The sequence below is a fragment of the Oncorhynchus keta genome, chromosome 14 (assembly GCF_023373465.1).
Source record: "Oncorhynchus keta strain PuntledgeMale-10-30-2019 chromosome 14, Oket_V2, whole genome shotgun sequence".
NCBI classification, from domain to species: Eukaryota; Metazoa; Chordata; class Actinopteri; order Salmoniformes; family Salmonidae; genus Oncorhynchus; species Oncorhynchus keta.
This window is the reverse complement of record NC_068434.1, coordinates 12,430,691-12,448,716: the sequence shown is the minus strand read 5'-3', so window position 1 is coordinate 12,448,716 and position 18,026 is coordinate 12,430,691. Positions and strand designations below refer to the sequence as shown.

Below are 18,026 nucleotides of genomic sequence, written 5' to 3'. Positions count from 1 at the left end.
AACAGAAGAGTCTTAGTAGTGATGTAACAACAGAAGAGTCTTAGTAGTGATGTAACAACAGAAGAGTCTTAGTAGTGATGTAACAACAGAAGAGTCTTAGTAGTGCGGTAACAACAGAAGAATCTTAGTAGTGATGTAACAACAGAAGAGTCTTAGTAGTGATGGTAACAACAGAAGAATCTTAGTAGTGATGTAACAACAGAAGAATCTTAGTAGTGATGTAACAACAGAAGAATCTTAGTAGTGATGTAACAACAGAAGAGTCTTAGTAGTGATGTAACAACAGAAGATTCTTAGTAGTGATGTAACAACAGAAGAGTCTTAGTAGTGCGGTAACAACAGAAGAATCTTAGTAGTGATGTAACAACAGAAGAGTCTTAGTAGTGATGGTAACAACAGAAGAATCTTAGTAGTGATGTAACAACAGAAGAATCTTAGTGGTGATGTAACAACAGAAGAATCTTAGTAGTGATGTAGCAACAGAAGTGTTATAGTGTTATAGTGGTGATGTAACAACAGAAGAGTTTTAGTAGTGATGGTAACAACAGAAGAATCTTAGTAGTGATGTAACAACAGAAGAATCTTAGTAGTGATGTAACAACAGAAGAATCTTAGTAGTGATGTAACAACAGAAGAGTCTTAGTAGTGACGGTAACAACAGAAGAGTCTTAGTAGTGATGTAACAACAGAATAATTTTAGTAGTGATGGTAACAACATAAGAGTTTTAGTAGTGATGGTAACAACATAAGAGTCTTAGTAGTGATGTAACAACAGAAGAGTCTTAGTAGTGATGTAACAACAGAAGAATTTTAGTAGTGATGTAACAACAGAAGTGTTATAGTAGTGATGTAACAACAGAAGAATCTTAGTAGTGATGTAACAACAGAAGTGTTATAGTAGTGATGTAACAACAGAAGAGTCTTAGTAGTGATGTAACAACAGAAGAGTCTTAGTAGTGATGTAACAACATAAGAGTTTTAGTAGTGATGTAACAACAGAAGAATCTTAGTAGTGATGTAACAACAGAAGAGTTTTAGTAGTGATGGTACCAACATAAGAGTTTTAGTAGTGATGTAACAACAGAAGAGTTTTAGTAGTGATGGTAACAACAGAAGAATCTTAGTAGTGATGGTAACAACAGAAGTGTCATAGTAGTGATGGAAACAACATAAGAGTCTTAGTAGTGATGGTAACAACAGAAGTGTCATAGTAGTGATGGTAACAACAGAAGTGTCATAGTAGTGATGGTAACAACATAAGCTTTATAGTAGTGATGGTAACAACAGACGTTAAATAGTAGTGATGGTAACAACAGAAGTGTCATAGTAGTGATGGTAACAACATAAGCTTTATAGTAGTGATGGTAACAACAGACATTTTATAGTAGTGATGGTAACAACAGAAGAGTCATAGTAGTGATGGTAACAACAGAAGAGTCATAGTAGTGATGGTAACAACAGACGTTTTATAGTAGTGATGGTAACAACAGACGTTTTATAGTAGCAATGGTAACAACAGAAGTGTCATAGTAGTGATGGTAACAACAGAATAGTCATAGTAGTGATAGTAACAACAGACGTTTAATAGTAGTGATGGTAACAACAGAAGTGTCATAGTAGTGATGGTAACAACGGAAGAGTCATAGTAGTGATGGTAACAACAGATGTTTAATAGTAGTGATGGTAACAACAGACGTTTAATAGTAGTGATGGTAACAACAGACGTTTAATAGTAGTGATGGTAACAACAGACGTTTAATAGTAGTGATGGTAACAACAGACGTTTAATAGTAGTGATGGTAACAACAGAAGAGTCATAGTAGTGATGGTAACAACAGATGTTTAATAGTAGTGATGGTAACAACAGACGTTTAGTAGTAGTGATGGTAACAACAGACGTTTAATAGTAGTGATGGTAACAACAGAAGTGTCATAGTAGTGATGGTAACAACAGATGTTTAATAGTAGTGATGGTAACAACAGACGTTTAATAGTAGTGATGGTAACAACAGAAGAGTCATAGTAGTGATGGTAACAACAGAAGTGTAATAGTAGTGATGGTAACAACAGAAGAGTCATAGTAGTGATGGTAACAACGGAAGAGTCATAGTAGTGATGGTAACAACAGATGTTTAATAGTAGTGATGGTAACAACAGACGTTTAGTAGTAGTGATGGTAACAACAGACGTTTAATAGTAGTGATGGTAACAACAGAAGTGTCATAGTAGTGATGGTAACAACGGAAGAGTCATAGTAGTGATGGTAACAACAGATGTTTAATAGTAGTGATGGTAACAACAGACGTTTAATAGTAGTGATGGTAACAACAGACGTTTAATAGTAGTGATGGTAACAACAGACGTTTAATAGTAGTGATGGTAACAACAGACGTTTAATAGTAGTGATGGTAACAACAGACGTTTAATAGTAGTGATGGTAACAACAGACGTTTAATAGTAGTGATGGTAACAACAGACGTTTAATAGTAGTGATGGTAACAACGGAAGAGTCATAGTAGTGATGGTAACAACAGACGTTTAATAGTAGTGATGGTAACAACAGACGTTTAATAGTAGTGATGGTAACAACAGACGTTTAATAGTAGTGATGGTAACAACGGAAGAGTCATAGTAGTGATGGTAACAACAGACGTTTAATAGTAGTGATGGTAACAACAGACGTTTAATAGTAGTGATGGTAACAACAGACGTTTAGTAGTAGCGACGGTAACAACAGATGTTTAATAGTAGTGATGGTAACAACAGACGTTTAATAGTAGTGATGGTAACAACAGACGTTTAATAGTAGTGATGGTAACAACAGACGTTTAATAGTAGTGATGGTAACAACAGACGTTTAATAGTAGTGATGGTAACAACAGACGTTTAATAGTAGTGATGGTAACAACAGACGTTTAATAGTAGTGATGGTAACAACAGACGTTTAATAGTAGTGATGGTAACAACAGACGTTTAATAGTAGTGATGGTAACAACAGACGTTTAATAGTAGTGATGGTAACAACAGACGTTTAATAGTAGTGATGGTAACAACAGACGTTTAATAGTAGTGATGGTAACAACAGACGTTTAATAGTAGTGATGGTAACAACAGACGTTTAATAGTAGTGATGGTAACAACAGTTTAATAGTAGTGATGGTAACAACAGACGTTTAATAGTAGTGATGGTAACAACAGACATTTAATAGTAGTGATGGTAACAACAGACGTTTAATAGTAGTGATGGTAACAACAGACGTTTAATAGTAGTGATGGTAACAACAGACGTTTAATAGTAGTGATGGTAACAACAGATGTTTAATAGTAGTGATGGTAACAACAGACGTTTAATAGTAGTGATGGTAACAACAGACGTTTAATAGTAGTGATGGTAACAACAGATGTTTAATAGTAGTGATGGTAACAACAGACGTTTAATAGTAGTGATGGTAACAACAGACGTTTAATAGTAGTGATGGTAACAACAGATGTTTAATAGTAGTGATGGTAACAACAGATGTTTAATAGTAGTGATGGTAACAACAGACGTTTAATAGTAGTGATGGTAACAACAGATGTTTAATAGTAGTGATGGTAACAACAGACGTTTAATAGTAGTGATGGTAACAACAGACGTTTAATAGTAGTGATGGTAACAACAGACGTTTAATAGTAGTGATGGTAACAACAGACGTTTAATAGTAGTGATGGTAACAACAGATGTTTAATAGTAGTGATGGTAACAACAGACGTTTAATAGTAGTGATGGTAACAACAGACGTTTAATAGTAGTGATGGTAACAACAGACGTTTAATAGTAGTGATGGTAACAACAGATGTTTAATAGTAGTGATGGTAACAACAGACGTTTAATAGTAGTGATGGTAACAACAGACGTTTAATAGTAGTGATGGTAACAACAGATGTTTAATAGTAGTGATGGTAACAACAGACGTTTAATAGTAGTGATGGTAACAACAGACGTTTAATAGTAGTGATGGTAACAACAGACGTTTAATAGTAGTGATGGTAACAACAGATGTTTAATAGTAGTGATGGTAACAACAGACGTTTAATAGTAGTGATGGTAACAACAGACGTTTAATAGTAGTGATGGTAACAACAGACGTTTAATAGTAGTGATGGTAACAACAGATGTTTAATAGTAGTGATGGTAACAACAGACGTTTAATAGTAGTGATGGTAACAACAGACGTTTAATAGTAGTGATGGTAACAACAGATGTTTAATAGTAGTGATGGTAACAACAGACGTTTAATAGTAGTGATGGTAACAACAGACGTTTAATAGTAGTGATGGTAACAACAGATGTTTAATAGTAGTGATGGTAACAACAGACGTTTAATAGTAGTGATGGTAACAACAGATGTTTAATAGTAGTGATGGTAACAACAGACGTTTAATAGTAGTGATGGTAACAACAGATGTTTAATAGTAGTGATGGTAACAACAGACGTTTAATAGTAGTGATGGTAACAACAGACGTTTAATAGTAGTGATGGTAACAACAGACGTTTAATAGTAGTGATGGTAACAACAGACGTTTAATAGTAGTGATGGTAACAACAGATGTTTAATAGTAGTGATGGTAACAACAGATGTTTAATAGTAGTGATGGTAACAACAGAAGAGTCATAGTAGTGATGGTAACAACAGATGTTTAATAGTAGTGATGGTAACAACAGACGTTTAATAGTAGTGATGGTAACAACAGACGTTTAATAGTAGTGATGGTAACAACAGACGTTTAATAGTAGTGATGGTAACAACAGACGTTTAATAGTAGTGATGGTAACAACAGAAGTTTAATAGTAGTGATGGTAACAACGGAAGAGTCATAGTAGTGATGGTAACAACAGACGTTTAATAGTAGTGATGGTAACAACAGACGTTTAATAGTAGTGATGGTAACAACAGACGTTTAATAGTAGTGATGGTAACAACGGAAGAGTCATAGTAGTGATGGTAACAACAGACGTTTAATAGTAGTGATGGTAACAACAGACGTTTAATAGTAGTGATGGTAACAACAGACGTTTAGTAGTAGCGACGGTAACAACAGACGTTTAATAGTAGTGATGGTAACAACAGACGTTTAATAGTAGTGATGGTAACAACAGACGTTTAATAGTAGTGATGGTAACAACAGACGTTTAATAGTAGTGATGGTAACAACAGACGTTTAATAGTAGTGATGGTAACAACAGACGTTTAATAGTAGTGATGGTAACAACAGACGTTTAATAGTAGTGATGGTAACAACAGACGTTTAATAGTAGTGATGGTAACAACAGACGTTTAATAGTAGTGATGGTAACAACAGACGTTTAATAGTAGTGATGGTAACAACAGACGTTTAATAGTAGTGATGGTAACAACAGACGTTTAATAGTAGTGATGGTAACAACAGACGTTTAATAGTAGTGATGGTAACAACAGACGTTTAATAGTAGTAGTGATGGTAACAACAGACGTTTAATAGTAGTGATGGTAACAACAGACGTTTAATAGTAGTGATGGTAACAACAGAAGTTTAATAGTAGTGATGGTAACAACAGATGTTTAATAGTAGTGATGGTAACAACAGATGTTTAATAGTAGTGATGGTAACAACAGATGTTTAATAGTAGTGATGGTAACAACAGACGTTTAATAGTAGTGATGGTAACAACAGACGTTTAATAGTAGTGATGGTAACAACAGACGTTTAATAGTAGTGATGGTAACAACAGACGTTTAATAGTAGTGATGGTGATACACTTGTTGTTCTCCTAATTACATTGGTGGATTCTGTTAAAGCAATTTGACAAACAAACAGTCATTAGTCCCAGTCATGTTTTTTTTATTACAGTTGTAAATGGTGAGTGTTTGAAGACTGAAGCATTGTAATTAAAATACATTCATTTCCCTTGAGGTGGAGATGGTATGACTCTACTGACTAGTGCTTTTATGACATACCTCCATTATACCCCTTTTAGTGGAACTTCAGGGAGCTTCTTAACAGTTGGTTCACTGGCTTACCCTAAATTAGCTTCAAGTTATGATCTCGGCACTGACTCTGTGTGTGGTGCCTCGGTAGGTGTGTGGGTGTGGAGTCTGATTTTTTAAACTTCAAGTGTAGTTCCATGTCAACCCCATGTTCTAATGTATGTATGTGTACATGGTGAACTACATTTCCCATAACCTCCCCCTTCTGTCTCTCTCTATAGGTCTCTCCAAGACCTTTCCAAGCAGACAGAGTTGCCGTACGGGACGGTGTTGGACTCGGCTGTGTATGAGCAGGTGCGCAGTAAGGCCATGAACCCCTTTGAGAGGGACCCCATGTACTCCCAGATGTGGCGCATGATCAACCGCACCGGAGGGGCCGAAAACAACGTGGACGAGTCCAAGGAGGGCATCCGCAAGGTACACCACTTTACATGGCCTACACCCTCTTCCTGGAGATCTACTGTCCTGTAGGTTTTCAGTCCAACCCTCTTCCTGGAGATCTACTGTCCTGTAGGTTTTCAGTCCAACCCTCTTCCTGGAGATCTACTGTCCTGTAGGTTTTCAGTCCAACCCTCTTCCTGGAGATCTTCTGTCCTGTAGGTTTTCAGTCCAACCCTAATTTAGCATATATGATTCAGCTAGCTAAGGTCTTGTTTAGCAGCTAATTAGTAGAATCAGTTGTGTTAAATTAAGGTTGGACTGAAAACTCACAGGATGGTAGATCTCCAGGAAGAGGGTTGGACTGAAAACCCACAGATTGGTAGATCTCCAGGAAGAGGGTTGGACTGAAAACCCACAGGATGGTAGATCTCCAGGAAGAGGGTTGGACTGAAAACCCACAGGATGGTAGATCTCCAGGAAGAGGGTTGGACTGAAAACCCACAGGATGGTAGATCTCCAGGAAGAGGGTTGGACTGAAAACCCACAGATTGGTAGATCTCCAGGAAGAGGGTTGGACTGAAAACCCACAGGATGGTAGATCTCCAGGAAGAGGGTTGGACTGAAAACCCACAGGATGGTAGATCTCCAGGAAGAGGGTTGGACTGAAAACCCACAGGATGGTAGATCTCCAGGAAGAGGGTTGGACTGAAAACCCACAGGATGGTAGATCTCCAGGAAGAGGGTTGGACTGAAAACCCACAGGATGGTAGATCTCCAGGAAGAGGGTTGGACTGAAAACCCACAGGATGGTAGATCTCCAGGAAGAGGGTTGGACTGAAAACCCACAGGATGGTAGATCTCCAGGAAGAGGGTTGGGCAGCTCTGGTCTATGACATTTAGCAGATAATTTTATCCAATGGTACGTACAGTACAGTGAGTGAGTATATATTAGTATGTGTACAGGTACATAAATGTGTCATTTGTTATCTCTCAATATAAACGTATAATTGTATAGATCCTCCCTGGTGTTCTTTTAATTTCGTATAAAATATTTTCATTCGTAAATTGGAACCGACATAGGTTGCCATTTGGGTTGCACGTTATTCCCTATTTAGTGCACTACTTTTGACCAGGACTCATAGGGCTCTGGTTTAAAGCAGTATACTATATAGAGAGTAGGTTGCCATTTGGGATGCACGCTTGGTAGCAGCAATTAAAGCGAAGGTAAATTAGTGAATTATGGCTTCAAGCCTTCGTCTCCTCGACATAAAGATTATTAGGGCTGAATAGCTTGGTTTCATGAATTAGTCAGCGTTTTGTTGAGATGATCAGCACTCCCAGGTGCTCGGATAAATATTGCATGACAGGGGTGATACCCCCGGAGTAGCAGACAAGTACAACAACTATGAAGCTTAATGCAAGCCGTCATTCCCACTGCACTCTTACTCTCCATGTATTTGTCTCTCTTATTATCTCCCCCCCTCCCTCCCTTTATCACCAGGCTGTAGGCTCAACATCTCCCTCTAGTGGAATATTGGTGTCCCTGACTCGATCCCATGCAGGACCAGTTTGTCTCTCCTAACCCAGAATAGTTCTATTTTTTTTTGTGCCTTTTTTAAAGGTTTTGTTTAATTCCGTTTCTCTGTTTGTTTTCAAGCGGTATCTCTGGAAATCAGTATCTTTTGTCAGGAGGGCCAGTGACTCCAGCAGCCCTCCTTTGGTCCCCTATAGTTTGTTTTGTGGATCTCGTTTTCCTTCTCGTATCCTATGTCCTGTCGGTCGAGTGCTGACAGTTCTGTGTTCCACACACTGTCAATAAACCTCTCAGTCCCAGGCAGTATGGATTTTCTCCCCAACACTGTTCAGATTGCAATCATTGTAGCAGAATAGTATTATCTGTCAGAGCCACTGTGTTTATCTTATCGGGAATATATAGCAGAGCCCTGAATGACGTTACGTTAGGGGTAGCAATGCCAATCTCTGCCACTTCAGTCTAAACTCAGAACGTTCAATAGACTTTTAGATTCCACATCTGTTCTTGATATCGTAGCCATTTGCAATATAAGCTCAGAACATTCAATACTCTTGTATATGATCCACCTGTTCTTGATATCACAGCCATTTGCCTAGTAGGATGTGAATGCCAATCAATGTTATGCAATGTTATTGCAGTCCATAGGGAACCATACTTCTGTGCAAGGTTTTCACTGATATTTCATCGATATACATAAAAGTCCCTTTCATTAGTAAAAAAAAAAAAACTGTACACACTTAACACTTTTAAATACAGTGCATCAGAAAGTATTCCGACCCCTTAACGTTTTACACATTTTGTTACGTTACAGCCTTATTCTAAAATGGATTACATTAATTGTTTTGCTCATCAATCTACACACAATAACCCATAATGACAAAGTGAAAACAGGTTTTTAGAATTTTTTGCAAATTTATTAAAAATAAAAAACATACCTTATTTACATGTGTATTCAGAACCTTTGTTATGACACTTGAAATTGAGCTCAGGTGTATCCTGTTACCATTGATCATCTTTAAGATGTTTCTACAACTTGATTGGAGTCCACCTGTGGTAAATTAAATTGATTGGACATGATTTGGAAAGGCACACACCTGTCTATATAAGGTCCCACAGTTAACAGTACATGTCAGAGCAAAAACCAAGCCAGGAGGTCGAAGGAATTGTCCGTAGAGCTCCGAGACAGGATTGTGTCGCGGCACAGATCTGAGGAAGGGTACCAAAACATTTCTGCAACATTGAAGGTCCCCAAGAACACAGTGGCCTCCATCATTCTTAAATGGAAGACGTTTGGAACCACCAAGACTCTTCCTAGAGCTGGCTGCCCGGCCAAACTAGGAAATCGGGGGAGAAGGGCCTTGGTCAGGGAGGTGACCAAGAACCGAATGTTAATTTTGACAGAGCCCCAGAGTTCCTCTGTGGAGATGTGAGAACCTTCCAGAGGGACAATCATCTCTGCAGCACTCCAGCAATCAGGCCTTTGTGGTAGAGTGGCCAGATGGAAGCCACTCCTCAGTAAAAGGCACATGGCAGTCCACTTGGAGTTTGACAAAAGACACCTAAAGGACTCTCAGACCATGAGAAACAAGATTCTCGGGTCTGATGAAACCAAGATTGAATGCTTTAGCCTGAATGCCAAGCGTGACGTCTGGAGGAAACCTTGCACCATCCCTACAGTGAAGCATGGTGGTGTCAGTATCATGCTGTTGGGATGTTTTTGTCAGAGGCAGGGACTGAGAGACTAGTCAGTATTGAGGGAAAGAAGAACAGAGCAAAGTACAGAGAGCCTTGATGATTTTTGTATTTGCAGTAGCTACTCTTCCTGGGGTCCGGCAAGTTACCTGATGTGGAATAGAGTTCCATGTAGTCATGGCTCTATGTAGTACTGTTTGCCTCCCACAGTCTGTTCTGGACTTGGGGACTGTCAAAAAACCTCTGGTGGCATGTGTTGTACCCCGGGCGCTGAAGACGTGGATATCAATTATGGCAGCCCCCCCGCACCTCTCTGATTCAGAGGTTGGGTTAAAATGCAGAAGACACTTTTCAGTTGAAGGCATTCAGCAGTACAACTGACTAGGTATCCCCTTGTTTCTTCTTCTTTTTATTCAGTTTAGTCACATGATTTCTCAATTTGCAAGACGTTTGCCAATCGGTTGTGCAGCCAGACTTATTTGCCATTCCTTTTGCCTCATCCCTCTCAACCATACATTTTTCAATCCACGGGGATTTAACAGTTTTTACATTAATTTCCTTAATGGGTGCATGCTTATTACTGGGATAAGCAATTTCATAAATGTGTCAAGTGCGGCGTCTGTTTGCTCCTCATTACACACCACGGACCAACAAATATTCTTTACATCAACAACATAGGAATCGCTATAAAACGTCTAGTATGACCTCTTATACACTATATTAGGTCCAGCCTTTGGAACTTTTCCTAGATATGGCTATTATATCGTGATCACTACATCTGATGGATCTGGATACCTGCTCCAGAGTGCTCAGGGCCTCAGACTGGGGCAAAGGTTCACCTTCCAACAGGACAACGACCCTCAGCGCGCAGCCAAGACACTGCAGGAGTGGCTTCGGGACAAGTCTCTGAAGGTCCTTGAGTGGCCCAGCCAGAGCCCGGACTTGAACCCGATCTAACATCTCTGGAGAGACCTGAAAATAGCTGTGCAGCAACGCTCCCCATCCAACCTGACAGAGCCTGATAGGATCTACAGACAAGAATGGGAGAAACTCCCCAAATACAGGTGTGCCAAGCTTGTAGTGTCCTACCCAAGAAGACTCAAGGCTATAATCTCTGCCAAAGGTGCTTCAATAAAGTACTGAGTAAAGGATCTGAAAACATATGTAAATGTGATATTTAAGTTATTTTTATAAATACATTTGCAAAAAATTCAAAAAATCTGTTTTTGATTTGTCTTTATTGGGTATTGTGTGTAGACTGATGAGGGGGAAAAAACTATGTAATCCATTTTAGAATAAGGCTGTAACGTAACAAAATGTGGAAAAAGTCAAGGGGTCTGAATACTTTCTGAATGCACAGTACATGTTTTATTAAATACTATTGGCCTTTCCAGTATACCCTGAAACACTACTCTAACAGTATGGTTCCAATCACTGGTCATTCTCAAGCGGCCTGAATCCGAGGCTGTACAACTTCTCTTTTACTCCTCCAGAGAAGGAAAATGGCCGTCACTTCCACATATGTATACTGCTCTGTCTGGACTAATGAGAGTAGCTATAAATATTATGCTAATAACTCAGGTTATGGTTAATCATCCTTCTGCTACTTGGTTCTTCCCTTGATGCAGGAGGAAATGGTAATGGCTAAGAGATAGAGGGGAGGGAGGTAAGGAGAGGGAGATGGGAAGTGTCTTTGGCTGACTACAAATGAGGCCGTCCTTTACACTGCGGTGCTCAAAGTGATCTCAGTCATTTTTCTCAATGTGCCAACTTCATTAGGGCTTGTATTGCGCAGGCAGGCAGGCAGGCAGGCAGGCAGGCAGGCAGGCAGGCAGACAGACAGACAGACAGACAGACAGACAGACAGACAGACAGACAGACAGACAGACAGACAGACAGACAGACAGACAGACAGACAGACAGACAGATAGAGTGATAGATAGAGTGATAGCGATAGAGCAATGGATGGGGGAGGGATGGAGGGAGATGAAGACATAAAGAGTGTGTGACTAAAGGTAGCTGTGGTGGTGGTTGAAGAATTTAATTAAAGAAAAGAGAAGAACAGATGCAAGAAAAAGAGTTCACATTGTACAACCACTTATTTACTCTCTCACCACCCCCCGTTTCCTCATTAGTTTCTTGTCATATTGAAATATGTTAAACAGCGTGATGCAGTGAGAATGGGAGAGACATTATTTACACAGAGCATATCAATGAGCTGCTCCTGTCTGTCTGTCTGTCTGTCTGTCTGTCTGTCTGTCTGTCTGTCTGTCTGTCTGTCTGTCTGTCTGTCTGTCTGTCTGTCTGTCTGTCTCCCACTGTGTGTGCTCTCTGGAGTGGCTTGGTGCTCTGACAGCCTCTCCAACACCTGTTTACTCTGTCCAATGGCTCTCTTAAATCACCCTCTGTGCCTGAGGGACCTGTAGCCCTATGGTGAGTGTATGTATGTGTGTGTAAAATGTTCCCGTGTGTGCATTTGCCAGTCGTCAAGGGCTACAGGTCCGAGCTTGGCAGTTGCCAGGGTTACGGGCAATAGCGGGGCAGCTGTGGTAGATGACAGATGTGTATCATTGTGTGAACTGTCTCTGCAGATATCCAGTCACCAGCTCATATCTGACAGGTGAACAGAATACCGGGAACCTGTCTCTGCAATATATCTGAGGCTACTGGACAACAGACAATGTAAAACAGAACCTTCTACGTCACTCAATGAAATTAGTACTGGTACCTTACAAAACAATGTGTTGCTTGACTCAAAAACTAAGATTAGTTGAGTTACCCGAACTGAGTATGCTTGACAGTGTTCTTCACTTTTGAAGGCCATGAATTAATGTCTTAAATCACTAAACTAGTTACTGTACATTTCACAGTGATATGTAATTAGATTTCAAAACTTCAAACACATTGTCCTCAGTAATAATCGTTTCCCACTTTTGATGCAGATAACAGTGTGACTTTGTTATCCCGTCCCTCAGAGTACTGAGAGAGGATGGGAGAGCGGGAGGGCAGGGTCTGGGGAGAATTTAGACTGGACATTAAAGGAGAGGGCCAAATCAAAGACATGATGGGCCGATACTGTGTAAAAGAGAGAGAGAGAGGGAGAGAGAGAAATGGAGAGAGGAAGAGAGAGATAGAAATGGAAAAGGGGCAAAGAGAGAGAGAGAGAGAGGGAGAGAGAGAGAGAGAGAGAGAGAGAGAGAGAGGGAGAGAGAGAGAGAAAGGGAGAGAGAGAAAGGGAGAGAGAGGCAGAGAGAGAGGCACAGAGAGAGAGATTAAGGGAGAGAGAGAGGGAGAGAGAGATTAAGGGAGAGAGAGAAAGGGAGAGAGAGGCAGAGAGAGTGAGAAAGGGAGAGAGAGGCAGAGAGAGAGGCAGAGAGAGAGAAAAAGGGAGAGAGAGAGATTAAGGGAGAGAGAGAGTGCGCGAGAGTTAGAGAGGCAAGATGGAGCCGACAGAGATGCCCATCTTCAAATCCTTAGGAAACTATGCAGTAATTTTTGTATTATTTCTTACATTGTTAGAAAATCTTAAGTGTTATTACATACAGCCGGGAAGAACTATTAGATATAATAGCGACGTCAACTTACCAACATTCCAACCAGGAATACGAATTTCAAAAGCGGATCCTTTGTTCGGACCTCCACCCTGGACATTGGATCTAATCCCAGAGGCCGACCCAAAACAACTTTGTCGCTGCAGGAGAGGCAGACGGAGCGGCCTAATGGTCAGACTTAGAAGGCCACCGCACACCACCCACCGTTTCCGAGCATATTACTCACCAATGTCCAGTCTCTAGACAGCAAGGTGGATGAAATTAGTGCACGAGTTGCCTTCCAGAGAGACATCAGAGATTGTAACATTCTCTGTTTCACTGAAACATGGTTCACTCGGGATATGTTGTCAGAGTCGGTACAGCCACAGGGTTTCTTAATGTGTCACGCCGAAAGAAACGTACATCTCTCTGGTAAGAAGAAGGGCGGGGATGTATGCCTCATGATTAACAACTCATTGTGTAACAATAACAATATACAGGAACTCAAGTGCTTTTGTTCACCTGACCTAGAATTCCTTACAATCAAATGCCGACCCACATTATCTCCCAAGAGAATTCTCTTCGATTATAGTCACAGCCTTGTACTGTATATCCCCCCCAAAGCAGATACCTCGACGGCCCTGAAAGAACTTCACTGGACTAAACTGGAAACCATATATCCTGAGGCTGCATTTATTGAAGCTGGGGATTTTAACAAAGCTAATTTGAGAACAAGGCTACCTAAATTCTACCAGCACATTGACTGTAGTACCCGCTCGAGCAAAACACTGGACTACTGGTACTCTAACTTCCGGGATGCATACAGGGCCCTTCCCGCCCTCCCTGCGGCAAATCCGACCACGACTCCATCTTGCTCGTACCTTCGTATAGGCAGAAACTCAAACAGGATGTACCCATGACTAGAACCATTCAACGCTGGTCTGACCAATCAGAATCCATGCTTCAAGATTGTTTTGATCACGTGGACTGGAAAATGTGTCGGGAAGCCTCAGACAATAACATTGATTTATACGCTGACTCGGTGAGTGAGTAAATTAGGAAGTGCATTGAAGATGTGTCTGTTAAAACCTACCCCAACCAGGACAGACAGCATCATTCACGCAAAACTGAAAGTGTGAACCACCGCATTCAACCATGGAAAGAGGTCGGGGATTATGGTCGAATATAAACAGTGTAGTTATTGCCTCCGCAAGGCAATCCAACAAGCGAAATGTTGGTATAGGGACAAAATGGACTCACAATTCAGCGGCCCAGACACAAGACGTATGTGGCAGGGTCTACAGGCAATTACAGACGACAAAAAGAAAACCAGCAACGTCACAGACACCGACGTCTTGCTTCCAGACAAAAGTCCTTCTGTAGCTCAGTTGGTAGAGAATGGCGCTTGTAACGCCAGGGTAGTGGGTTCGATTCCGGGACCACCCATACGTAGAATGTATGCACACATGACTGTAAGTCGCTTTGGATAAAAGCGTCTGCTAAATGGCATATATTATATATATTATTAAACACCTTCTTTGCCCGCTTTGAGGATAATACAGTGCCACCGACGCAGCCTGCTACCAAGGACAGTGGACCCCCCTCCTTCTCCATGGCCAACGTGAGTAAGACGTTTAAATGTGTTAACCTTCGCAGGGCTGCTGGCCCAGAGGGCATCCCTAGTCACATACTCAGAGCATGCGCAGATCAGCTGGCTGGTGTGTGTTTACAGACATATTCAATCGCTCCCTATCCCAGTCTGTTGTCCCCACACGCTTCAAGATGGCCACCATTGTTCCTGTACAAAGGAAGGCAAAGATAAGTGAACTAAATTATTATCGCCCCGTAGCACTCACTTCAGTCATCATGAAGTGCTTTGAGAGGCTAGTCAAGGATCATATCACCTCCACCTTACCGGCCACCCTAGACTCACTTCAGTTTGCATACCGCCCCAACAGGTCCACAGACGATGCAATCGCCATCACACTGCACACTGACCTATCCCATCTGGACAAGAGGAATACCTATATAAGAATGCTGTTTGTTGACTACAGCTCAGCATTCAACACCATAATACCCTCCAAGCTCATCATTATGCTTAAGGTCCTGGGTCTCAACCCGCCCTGTGCAATTGGGTCCTGGACTTCCTGACGGCCCTCCCCCAGGTGGTGACGGTAGGAAACAACATTTCCACTTCGCTGATCCTCAACACGGGGGCCCCACAAGGGTGCGTGCTCAGCCCCCTCCTGTACTCCCTGTTCACCCATGACTGCGCGGCCATGCACACCTCCAACTCAATCATCAAGTTTGCAGATGATATAACTGTAGTGGGCTTGATTACCAACAACGACGAGACAGTCTACGGGGATGAGGTGACGGTACTTGAAGTGTGGTGTCAGGAAAACAAACTCTCACTCAACATCAACAAAACAAAGGAGATGATCGTGGACTTCAGGAAACAGCAGGGAGCACCCCCCTATTCTCATCGACAGGACAGTAGTGGAGAAGGTGGAACGTTTTAAGTTCCTCGGCGTACACATCACGACAACTGAAATGGTCCATCCACACAGACAGTGTGGTGAAGAAGACGCAACAGCGCCTCTTCAACCTCAGGAGGCTGAAGAAATGTGGCTTGTCACCTTAAAGCCTTTTACAGATGCACAATCGAGAGCATCCTGTCGGGCTGTATCACCTCCTGGTACGGGCAACTGCACCGCCCTCAACCGCAAGGCTCTCCAGAGGGTAGTGAGGTCTGCACAATACATCACCAGGGGCAAGCTACATGCCCTCCAGGACACCCGATGTCACAGGAAGCCCGAAAAGATCATCAGAGGCATCAACCACCTGAGCCACTGCCTGTTCACCACGTTACCATCCAGAAGGCGAGGTCAGTACAGGTGTATCAAAGCTGGGACCGAGAGACTGAAAAACAGCTTCTATCTCAACGCCATCACACTGTTAAACAGCCATCAGTAACGTAGAGAGGATGCTGTCAACATACAGACCCAAATCACTGGCCACTTTAATAAATGGATTTAATAAAGGTATCACTAGTCACTTTAATAATGCCACTTTAATAAAGTTGACATATCCTACATTACTAATCTCATATGTATATACTGTATTTCATACCATCTATTGCGTCTTGCCTATGCCGCACGACCATCGTTCATCCATATGTACATATTCTTATTCCATCCACATTTATACACATTTATGTGTATAATGTAGTTGTTGTGAATTTGTTGGATTACTTGTTAGATATTGCTGTACTGTCGGAACTAGAAGCACAAGCATTTCGCTACACTCGTATTAACATCTGCTAACCGTGTGTATGTGACAAATAAAATTGTTTTTTTATTTTATTTTGATTTGAGAAAGAGAGAGGGAGAGGGAGAGAGAGAGGAGGCAGAGGGAGGAGTGATGTTAATTGATTGTGGATCGGGACACGGGAACTTTCACACATTCCTTTTCATCTTCTTCCCTCTCTCTCCTCTCCTCTCTCTACTGCTCCCTAGTCATCCCCTGTGTATCCACGTGTCCTAGAGGAGACCTAACTATCACTAGAGGGTGGTGGAGGTGCCGAGGGATGCTCCGTCAGTCATGGATCCCAGTAATCTAAGATAGTTTGAGCTTTTTCTGTAATAATTTGAGAGAGAGGGAGAGAGAGAGGGAGATAGAGAGGGAGATAGAGACAGAGAGAGAGACATAGAGAGAGAGGTAGAGAGAGAGGGAGGGGAGAGAGAGAGAGAGAGAGAGAGAGAGAGAGAGAGAGAGAGAGAGAGAGAGAGAGAGAGAGAGAGAGAGAGAGAGAGAGAACAAGAGAGAGAACGAGAGAGAGAGAGATCACGACTAGCCTGCACTGAACTCAGTCTGCTGATTGATTTAGTACTGGGATGGTTGCTAGGCATCTGAAGAACTGGCCTACAGCGCTGGAGCTGTAAGTGAAAGAGAAAGAATGTGAGAGAGAGAGAGAGAAAGAGGGATGATATGGGCACAGGGCTAAGATAGTAGACTAATAAAGGGAGTGTGTGTGTGTGTGTGTGTGTGTGTGTGTGTGTGTGTGTGTGTGTGTGTGTGTGTGTGTGTGTGTGTGTGTGTGTGTGTGTGTGTGTGTGTGTGTGTGTGTGTGTGTGTGTGTGTGTGTGTGTGTGTGTGTGTGGGTGTGTGTGTGTGTGTGTGAGAGAACGGGCTATAGCTGCTCCGTCGTGGCCCCCGTAGTTCTGTTAAATGGACTGATCTGTCATTATGACTTAACACATCCAGCCGCTCGCCGCAGGAGTTTGTAATTATAAAACATGTAATAAGAAAGTCTATGAAAGTATAGGGACGAAAATTGCAATTAGTTGTGGGGGTTCGTTGGGAGGGTTGGGGGGATGGGCGGTATATTGTCCTGCAGTGAATAAGAGGAGGCTGAGGGAGAAGATATGTAAATTGATGGTGTATTGGGACACGGGAACTTTCACACATTCCTTTTCATCTTCTTCCCTCTCTCTCCTCTCCTCTCTCCTCTCCTCTCTCTCCTCTCCTCTCTCTCCTCTCCTCTCTCTCTCTCCTCCTCTCTCTCTCCTCCTCTCTCTCCTCTCCTCTCTCTCCTCCTCCCTCTCTCTACTGCTCCCTAGTCATCCCCTGTGTATCCATGTGTCCTACAGGAGACCTAACTATCACTAGAGGGTGGTGGAGGTGCCGAGGGATGCTCCGTCAGTCATGGATCCCAGTAATCTAAGATAGTTTGAGCTTCACCCCTTTTTTCTGTAATATTTTGTTTCCACTGCAGAATACTGGGAGTAACGAGTCTATTGAGACAGCTAATATGGATGCTATATATGAGTATTTTTTGGAGTGTGGACGTGTTGGGATGCTACTGTGGGAAATATGAT

General features: G+C 41.8%; 1 protein-coding gene across 3 annotated transcripts in view; it reads left to right on the top strand.

Moving 5' to 3' along the window:
* The window catches only part of LOC118392863 (glutamate receptor ionotropic, delta-2-like), a 716,766-nt gene that overhangs the window by 637,650 nt on the left and 61,090 nt on the right, over nt 1-18,026 (top strand). For all 3 annotated transcript variants that reach the window (XR_008063741.1, XR_008063742.1, XM_052461119.1), the window contains exon 13: nt 6,231-6,426. Coding sequence is in view for 1 of the 3 variants with exons in the window: in XM_052461119.1 (XP_052317079.1) it covers nt 6,231-6,426 (196 nt within the window). In the remaining 2 variants the exon portion in view is untranslated. The remainder of the gene's footprint in view (nt 1-6,230; nt 6,427-18,026) is intronic.